The 9872-nt window shown below is 56.4% G+C and overlaps 1 protein-coding gene across 1 annotated transcript; it reads left to right on the top strand.

The window, feature by feature from the left end:
- Positions 1-3121: 3121 nt before the first annotated feature.
- Positions 3122-7707, top strand: BICRA (BRD4 interacting chromatin remodeling complex associated protein). The gene is given in 14 exon segments (XM_058681285.1): positions 3122-3502; positions 3504-3721; positions 3723-3949; positions 3952-4448; positions 4450-4819; positions 4822-5017; positions 5019-5109; positions 5112-6142; positions 6144-6244; positions 6247-6831; positions 6834-7005; positions 7007-7095; positions 7098-7235; positions 7238-7707. Coding segments are annotated over 14 exon segments (4449 nt in total). The 5' UTR covers positions 3122-3238.
- Positions 7708-9872: the final 2165 nt, after the last annotated feature.

The raw sequence follows: 9872 nt of genomic DNA, 5'->3' as shown, positions 1-9872 counted from the left end.
ACTGGTGAACGTATGGTCCAGAACTGGGAGTCAGACAAGCTGGGCAAAGTAGCTCCAGCATCTGGCTAATGGGTGGGTTGGTAATGGAAAGGGGTGTACTGGGCATGACTGAGCAAACCCTAGCCTACAAGCAAAAATACAAACCAGGATGGAGCACAGGTCATGCCGAGCTAGGCTCTTAAACCTACTGTTCTGCATGAGCCAGGGATGCTAGGCCAAAGCATCAAAGGCAAAGGACAAGACAGGTGAGAGGTTATGCTAAGCTGAGTCAGAGCAACCACTGGCACATGCACAATTTATGGCTTGAAACAGGCCTGGTTAGGGAGCTAAGGGGATACCCTAGCTGAGTTGGGGTTCCCACTGAGGAGCGCAGGGGCTGAAGTGAGTGCTGCATTCTGGTATGCATATGGCTGCAGTCTCCCTTGGCACAAGTGTGGACTGGGACTGGACACACCAAGCCAGGGCAGACTCCAACACCATCTGATGTTCTGCAGGAAGAGGGTAGCTGTGGGATGGACTAGGCTAGGTCTCAACCGTACTGAGCCTTGTGTGACCTGTGTTTGGGTATGGATGAGCCTTGGCTGCACTGAAACATCCAACAATAACCAGAATAGGTTGAAGACCAGTCAGGAAAGACCACTGTTCCTGCTAGGACAAGAGGCAGACTGAGTAGGACTGGCTCATGGACACACCAATATATGCAAAATCTGGCATTGGGAGAGGTTCTGATGAAGGAGCCTGGGCAACTCCTCTGTCAGGACACAACCCTTCAGGTAAGTGCTAGAAGCACAAAAGGAACAGCTCAGAACAGGCCAGGGAAAGGTACCCACTGGCATACATTTGGCACAGGTCAGGGGTGGACCAGGCTGAACCAGTTCACATCACCGCTGACGAATCTGAGCAACAGAACAGTGTGGGTCGAATCAGTTATGGTTGCAACACATAGCAGTACATATTACAGCTGGAATTGGGGGTGGGCCGTGCCGGGCAGGCTACAGCACCCGCTAGCAAATGCTGAGGTAATGGCAGCCATGCCAGACTGGGCCACAGTGCTAGTAGGAACCAGGGAAGTAGGGGGTAAAGCTGGTAGGGGGAATGCAGAGGGCACCCTGCTAGAACAACTCACCCACTGGAGAGCATGAGTTGATACCAGGCAGGGCTATAACACCTGTGGGCCTTAGGCAAGCCAGATTAGGAAAGAGCCAGGCTTGGTTGATTGTTCCTACTGGGGCAAACAAAACAGAATGGGTGAGGGTTGGTTGGGCTTTACAACAGCATCAGATAGAAGATAATGGCACCAGTGGCTAAACTGTCAAGTTAAACTACACAACCACCTGGAGAGTACATGATCTGGGAGTGGGAGTGATTTAGGAGGGAAATAGGGGCACCTCCCTCTTGGGTTACCACTCACACCGGAGAGCATGAAAACCAGCACTAGGGCAGGGGTGGCTAGACAGAACGGCACCCACCAGCATGTGTGTGGGTTGGATAGTGGAGCTGGTTAGGTTAAACTAGGCTTTAATGCCCATTGGCATGTAGGAGAGCTGAATTGGATGTGGGACAGACTGAACTAGTCTGCTGCACATACTGGCAAGCATGGGAACTAGGGCAGGGGACTGGCCTGATGGGAATTACTGTGGGGGGCTCCGACTAGGCTGCAGCTCCCAATGGTTTATGTGAGAGCCAAGTGTGTGCTGGGCACAATCAGGCTGGACTGCAACACCCATTGATTCCAGTGGAAGACAGGGCTGGAAACACAACCACACCAGCAATTGCAACCACCAGCTGATTGGGGCAATGGACGGTACCACGTCCTGTACGTGCAAGTACACACAATAATATAGTCCAGGATCACCTCAAAGTTTCTTTGGGGATTTCACCAATCAAACTGTCAGAATCAGAACCCTACCAGTGAAGAGAAGTGCAGGTTCCATGGTCTACCATGGAGTGCAAGGGCCAGAGCCTTGCCTCCTCAGAGGCTCAGACAGAGCAGTGGAGAACATGACCAGGTACACATGGAGGATATGGCAGTCTATCAGAACCTGCAGAGGATACCCGGCACCACAACAGAGGACAGAACGAATCAATCCATTACCCCAGTCATATGTTGGCAGTGAGAAACTGGGCAAATGGAGACTCTAAGATGGACTATGTCAATCAGTGGATTCTGTAGTGACTTCATTGTGCTTAGAATGGTGAGATTAGGGCCTGGCGCCATGGCCTAGTGGCTAAAGTCCTCGCCTTGAGCACTCCAGGATCCCATTTGGTCACCGGTTCTAATCCAGGCAGCCCGCTTCCCATCCAGCTCCCTGCTTGTGGCCTGGGAAACCAGTCAAGGACTGCCCAAAGCTTTGGGACCCTGCACCCATGTGGGAGACACATAAGAGCTCCTGTCTGCCAGCATCAGACTGGCGCAGTACTGGCCATTCCGGTCACTTGGGGAGTGAATCGCCAGACAGAAGATCTTCCTCTCTGTCTCTCCTCCTCTCTGTATAACCGGCTTTCCAATAAAAAATAAATAAAATAATAAATAAATAAATAAATAAATATTTTTAAAAAGAAAAAAAAAAGAATGGCTTGATTGGCAGCAATTTGTAACTGTTGACCTATCAAAACCACTTGAGCAAGACCCTCGGAGCATGCTCCATGTTGGAGACCTGAGATAGGTGGGAGGCTGAGTGGAATTTTCCCTTTATCTCCCCCTTTACCCCAGATACAGAAAAAAAGAGAATGTGCAAATAATAGTCTTACCACTTTCCTGTAGCCCTTGAACCTTTATGCCCTAATTAACCATGTAAAGACTGAAAAAAAAAATTATGAGACACATATCCTTGGTATCTTCATAAAGGACAGAAAATGCAATCCTATAAGATATGCAGTTAAAATGAGGCCTTTGCACACCTGAGGGGCGCTCCCAGAAGCAGGCGCAGGAAGTGTGGGGGGGGGGGGGTTGGGACACATGGGCCACGGTGGGAGGCGGTGGCCAGGGCCTGTGGCACAGCCTGAACGGCCGCCATGCAATCAGGAAGTGCGCTGACTGGCCAGGTCGCCAGGCTCCATCTGGGTCCTCCCTTTGCAGCCTGTGCGGGGCCGTCCTGGAGACGCCGCGCTGGCAGCTGCTCAAATATCAAGCTGGCCGCCAAAAGGATGCTCTCGGATTCCCCAGCCGGGGGCCATGCATAGGCCTGGAGCAGACACCCCCTCCTTCCCTTCATGATTCGATTGTAGCGCAGTGGCGATGAATGATGAGGACAGGAAATGCTTACTGGACGTGATTTGTGACCCTCAGGCCCTCAATGACTTCCTGCTTGGATCAAAGAAGCTCAACAGTGATGACCTCCTGGACAATGCTGGTGAGGCCCCAGGTGCCTTCTATCAAGGCCCGGAGCTGAACATGCAGGAAGCTTCCAGTAACCATCTGAACCCAGAGCCCAGCTACCCGGCCCCTAGTGTGGACCTGAACTTCCTGGAAGATGACATCCTCTGCTCACCAGCCACCAGAGGGTGGGGGGGCAGCAGGCAGTGGGGGCGCCGACCAGCCCTGCAAAATACTCCAGCAAAGCCTGCAGGAAACCAACATCACCGAGCAGACCCTGGAGGCCGAGGCCAAGCTGCACCTGGGCCCCTTCCAGCTGCCTACCCTGAAGCCAGCAGATGCTGTGGCCGGCCCTGCTGGGGCTGCAGGCACTACTGCCATGGCCACAGGGCCCCAGGTGCTCTTCTTTGGCAGAACCAACTGTGCTGACACACCAGGCCCTGGTGCCGCCCCAGGACGTGGTCAACAAGGCCCTGAGTGTGCAGCCCTTCCTGCAGCCTGTGGGCCTGGGCAATGTGACCCTGCAGCCCATTCTGGGCCTTCAGGCCCTGCCCAATGGCAGCCCTGGGGATGTCCCAGCGGCCACACTCGGCCTGGCACCCATCCAGATGGTCAGCCAACCTGTCATGGCACTCAACCACCCACCTCCCACTTACTGTCCAAGCAGGTGCCCATCAGCGGCTACCTGGCCTTGGCAGTCGGCCCCTCAGAGCCCATGACACTGGCCTCTGCTGGTGTCTCCCCACAGGGGGCTGGCCTGGTCATCCAGAAGAACCTCCCAGCTGCCGTGGCCACCACGCTCAATGGGAACTCGGTATTCGCCAATACTGGTACAGTCACGGCCACAACTGGTGGAACAACTTCAGGACAGCCACTGGTGGTGGCTCTGGGCCTCGGCATGGCACCACTGGTCCCAGCGCCCAACGTGATCCTGCACCGTACACCCATGCCCATCCAGCCCAATCCAGCAGGGGTGGCGGCCCCCAAGCTATACCAACTGATGCCTAAGCCCTTTGCACTTTCCAGTACCACACTCACAATCCAGGGTGAGCCGGGCTCCCTCCCACCACAGCCCAAGGCACCACAGAACCTAACCTTCATGGCAGCTGGCAAAGCTGGCCAGAACATGGCAGCTGTCAGGCTTCCCCGTGCCCACCCTGCAGGCCAGCATCTTCAGGCAGCCACTGGCCACCACAACTGGGGCAACACCACTGCAGCCACTGGGCGCTCTGAGAAAGCCCATGAGTGTGCACCTGCTGAACCAGGGCAGCAGTATCATCATCCCTGCCCAGCACAAGCTGCCTGGCCAGAACTAGTTCCTGCTGCCTGGCACCCCCAACATCCAGCTCCTGCAACCACTCGCAGCCCTGCCAGCCAATGTGGGTGGCCAGATCCTGGCTGCTGTGACCCCTCACGCCACGGGACAGCTCATTACCAACCTCATCCTCACAAACCAGAAGTTCGCAACCCCGATGAGCCTGGACCCTGTGCTGGCCCCACCCTCAGTGCACACAGCACTGCCACACACTTCCTCTCCTCTGCGTCCATCCAGGTGGGCCAGCCCACGCTCTCCCAGATGCCCGTGTCGCTGGCAGCAGGCAGCCTGCCCGCACAGAGCCAGCCTACACCCGCGGGCCCCACCACCACCACACTCCTGCAGGGCATCACCCTGCCTCCCAGTGCCTTGGCCAGCAGCTCCTCCCGCTGTAGAGGCTGTCTCCTCCACAACTACCACTGGGGAGACCACCCCCACACTCACTGTGCAGCCCACCCTACCAGCACCCCCTGCAGCCAGGCAGCCAGTACAACCCTGCCCCTGGGCCTCCAGCAGGCGCAGGTACAGAAGTCCACCTAGGGCACGGCCCCTCCAACTGCTGCCCCACCTCAGGCCAGCACCGCACAGCCCAACCCAGGCCTGGCATCCAGCCCAGAGAAGATGGTCCTTGGGCAGCCACTACCCTCAGCTACCACAGTCATCCTCATTCAGGACTCCCTACAGATGTTCCTGCTCCAGATCCCGCAGCTGCTCCACTGTCCACTGAAGGGCCCCAGTCCTTCCTCGTCCCCCTTGCTACCTCACCAGGCCCCACTGGGAGACAGCCCACTCCTACCCTCCCCACATCCAGCCCAACCTCCCTCCCGCTCCCCTGCCAGCACCACTCTCACCCCCCCTTCCCAGCCCCAGAGCCTGTCCCGTCCCCCTTCTGAACCCACGCTGCACCCTCCTCCCCCACCCCAGGCCCCACCCACCCTGCCAGGCATCTTCATTATCCAGAACCCACTGGGCATCCCCCAGGCTGCCAGCACCCCAGCCCCCACCGTGGCCGGCCCCCAGCCTCCTCTGCCAGCTGAGGGGGCCACTGCCTCCCACCCTCCACACCATGCCACCCATCCCACACCGGCCTCCACCGTGGCTTCCTCTGAGACATTCACCAGGGTGCCCGTCCACCTGCCATCTGACTGTCAGTTTCAGTTCCCAGCTGGCCAGGGACCCCACAAGTCCCCCACAATCCCACTGAGCCCCCACCTGCTCCCCGAGCCCGTGGTGCCCCCGCTGCCGCCCCCACAGACCTTCTAGATGGTGGCTGCCCCCTTCCCAGCTCTGCCCCTGCCAAAGGCCCTGCTGGAGAGATTCCACCAGGTAACTTCTGGAATCCTCCTCCAGCACAAACCAGGCGGGGTCTCTGCTGCCACCCCACAGGCCCTGGCCAGCCCCACGACCTCCGTGCTGGTCAGTGGACAGGCCCCCTCTGGAACCCCCGCATACCCCAGCCATGCCCTTGTCCCGGCACCCATGGCCAACACAGGCCTCCCTCCTCTGCTCCCTGTTACCCGGCAGCCTCCCAGCCCTGAGTGTGACCAAGGGCCCTGTACCTTAACTGCAGCTGAAGAAGGTCCCTGCACTGCAACCCAGCAAGGAGGCCTGTTTCTGGAGCATTTGCACAATCACCAAGGCTCCATGCTGCACCCCGACTGCAAGACCACCTTCCCCTCCCTGCATGATGCCCTGCAGTGCCTGCTGCCCTACCACGTGTACCAGGGCGCCCTCCCCTGCCCCAGCAACTACCACAAGGTGGATGAGGAATTTGTAACAGTCTCCACCCAGCTACTGAAACGCACCCAGGCCATGCTCAGTAAGTATCGACTCTTGCTCCTGGAGGAGTCTCAGAGGGTGAGCCCCTCAGTGGAGATGGTCATGACTGACCGAATGTTCATTCAGGAGGAAAAGACCACCATTGCCTTGGACAAACAGCTAGCCAAGGAGAAACCTGATGAGTACGTGTCTTTCTTGCGCTCCGTCAGCCTCCCAATCCCAGCCTCTTCTGATGGCCATCTGCTGTCCAGCCACGGATCCGCATCGTCCTCCTCCACCACCTCCTCCCTGCCGCTGTCACACCTGCCCACCAGGCTTGTGATCTGGCATGGCGGGGCTGGTGGATTGCCGTCTGTGACCTGGGCGCAGATGTCCTCCTCCCTGTCCTCCTCCTGCTCCACGGCCTCCTCCCTGCACGCCAATAGGACGGCCCCATGCCCTCCTGCAACCTCCAGCTCATCAAGACCTACAAGGCGCGGAGCCACATCGGTTTCAAGCTCAAGATCAAACAGGAGGCTGGGCCCAGGAAGGTGGTGCACAACAGGGCACTGGACCCCATGCACCAGCCGTCCCTGGCGCCCCAGAGCGCCGAGCCCCCCGCTGCGCCCACCCTTGCCAGCACCAGCCCCGGCCTGCCAGATGAACCGCACCATGGACCACCCGCCACCTCCGGCGCCACCCGCCACTCACGCAAGCTGGTGGCCGTGGAGGACGAGCTGTACCAGTGGCTATTTAAGGGCACCGCCATTCCGCCTGAGACCGCCCACACAGTAGCCCATGCCAACGGTGGGGATGCCGGCTGGGAGGCCCCAACAATGCCACCCGCCAGCGGGGCAAGTCCGACTCCCCAGACGTGGACCTCGCCAGCTTCTTGCGCTACAGTCCACAGGACGACACTCTCAAGGAGCACTTGCAAAGTGCCATCTACAGCACCCTGAACCTGCAGCAGGTGCCAAGTCGGCCACAAGGTGCGCCAGCACCAGCTGCCTCCCTGCCACCCCTGCATGCACCGGCCAGATGCCTACCCACCCTCCAGCTTCAAGGTGGCCTGGGTCACCAGAACGTTGAACAGATAACAGCGAGCAGCCAGGACCACCCATCCAATGTCTCAGTTATTGCAGTCACTGAGGGCCACCTGGCGGAGATGCGGAAGTGGGGTGCGCACCTGGGGAGGGGCCAAGGGGTGACGGCCCCTCCTTCCCTCCCTCCCCGAGGCCCCCAGTGCCCGTGCCCACCACAGCTCAAACTCGCACAGCGCCTGCAGAAGGGCACCCACAGCAGGGAGGGTCCACCCTGACCGCTCAGCAGCCCTAGAGGAAGCCAGATGTGGGTGGGGCGCGAGCAGAGTCCCCCCACCTCTCCCTGTGTCCTCCCAGTGACCCGCACAGTCGCCCCTCACCCCTCTGCTGGGATGCTAGTGCAACCACCAGAAACCAGGGTACTCCCCGCCCCCCAAAACACATGGCACCTTCACGGCCAGTCTTCCTCTGCCTCAAGCCGCCCATGCTAAGTTTCCAAAACCCGGAGACAGAACTAGTAGTGTAAGATAAATTTTTTTGTACTGTATTTATTGTGTATAACGAGTTTTTAAAGGCGAATTCTGTACATTTAGAACTTTTGTAAATTAAAAGCCGATCCCTTTTTTCAAAAACCGAAAAAAATTAATCCGTAAAAAGGAGGGCATCTAGTAGAGTGGATGAGAAACTGCTTAGGAGACGCTCACGCTACACTGGACTTCTGTGTTTGTGTTAGCGCTGCACAACAAATCCCATCTCGCTGCTAACGCACTCCCTGGAAGCAGGCAGGGAATTTCTCAAGTACGGACGTCATTGCACCTGCTGTCATGGACACAGATTTAGTTCGTGGCTGCTATTTTTGACCTGACCTTGTCACAATCTTGAAGGACTTTGAGGAGTTAACCAGATGGTAGATCACTCTGTCTCTATGACTTGTATACATGATATAAACTAACAAAAATTATATTAAAAATAAGAGGAAAGCACTTTTTAAAGATTTATTTATTTTTATTGCAAAATCAGATATACAAAGATAGGGAGAGACACAGAGAGGAAGATCTTCTGTCCAGTGATTCACTTCCCAAGTCACCACAATGGCCTGCGTTGTTCCAATCCGAAGCCAGGAGCCAGGAACTTCCTCCGGGTCTCCCCACAAGTGCAGAGTCCCAAGACTTTGGACTGTCCTCGACTGCTTTTTCAGGCCACAAGCAGGGAGCTGGACTGTCAGGATTAGAACCTGAGAACATATGGGATCCTGGTGCGTTCAAGGCAAGGACTTTAGCCACTGTGCCAGGCCCGAGAAAAGTAATTTGAAAACAAGAAGTGGCATGGCTGTTTACTGCAGCTTTTCACACACAATTTGGAGGACCACATGCTTCTTCCCAGTGATTCTAAATACAGCAGCATATTATGTGAAAGAAAATCTCATAGAACAGCAAGGGAAGGTACACACCGACTGGCAGTAATCAGGACAAGTTAATGCTGCAGTGTCAGTGCCCAGCCAGTGGGAACTGCTACTTAGCAATGTGATCAGAGATCTCAGTTAACACTACATGAAGAAGGCCCAGCAGCATGGCCTAGTGGCTAAAGTCCTCGCCTTGAACACCCCTGGATCCCATATGGGCGCCGGTTCTAATCCTGGCAGCTCCACTTCCCATCCAGCTCCCTGCTTGTGGCCTGGGAAAGCAGTCAAGGATGGCCCAAAGCTTTGGGACCCTGCACCCGCATGGGAGACCTGGAAGAGGTTCCTGGTTCCTGGCTTCAGATCGGCGCAACACCGGTCATTGTGGTCACTTGGGGAGTGAATCATCGGACAGAAGATCTTCCTCTGTCTCTCTTCCTCTCTGTATATCTGACTTTGTAATAAAAATAAAGAAATCTTAAAAAAAAAAACACTACTAGTGTAGGATAGGAATAGATGCACCAGGCCAGTTCAGACCCCAACACCATCTGGTATCATGGAGAACCAGGGTAGATGTGGGACTGACTAGGCTGGGTCTCAATCCCCTACTGAGCCATGTGTGAGCAGTATGTGGGTATGGACAAACCATGGCTGGGCGGAAATATCCAACAACAAAAACCAGAATGGGGTGAAACCAGCCAGGAAAAGCCACTGTTTCTGCTAGGACAGGAGGTGAACTGAGTAGGGTTGGCTCAAGGACCCCCTGGTATGCGCAAAATCTGGCATTGGGAGGGGTTCTGATGGAGCAGCCTGGGCAACTCCTCTGGCAAGACACAGTCCCTGCAGGTAAGCGCAAGAAGCATGATAGGAAACAGCCCAGAATAGGCCATGGGAAGTTTCCCAGTGGCACACATTCGGCATGGGTCAGGGGCAGACCAGGCTGAATCAGTTCATGTCATCCACTGGCAAATCCGAACACTGGAACAGAGTGTGGGTCGAGCCGGGTTTGGTCACGACATATCCAGTACACATTATGGAATGCCA

Source organism: Ochotona princeps, chromosome 25 (assembly GCF_030435755.1).
Source record: "Ochotona princeps isolate mOchPri1 chromosome 25, mOchPri1.hap1, whole genome shotgun sequence".
NCBI lineage: Eukaryota > Metazoa > Chordata > Mammalia > Lagomorpha > Ochotonidae > Ochotona > Ochotona princeps.
This window is presented reverse-complemented; position numbering and strand designations above follow the sequence as displayed.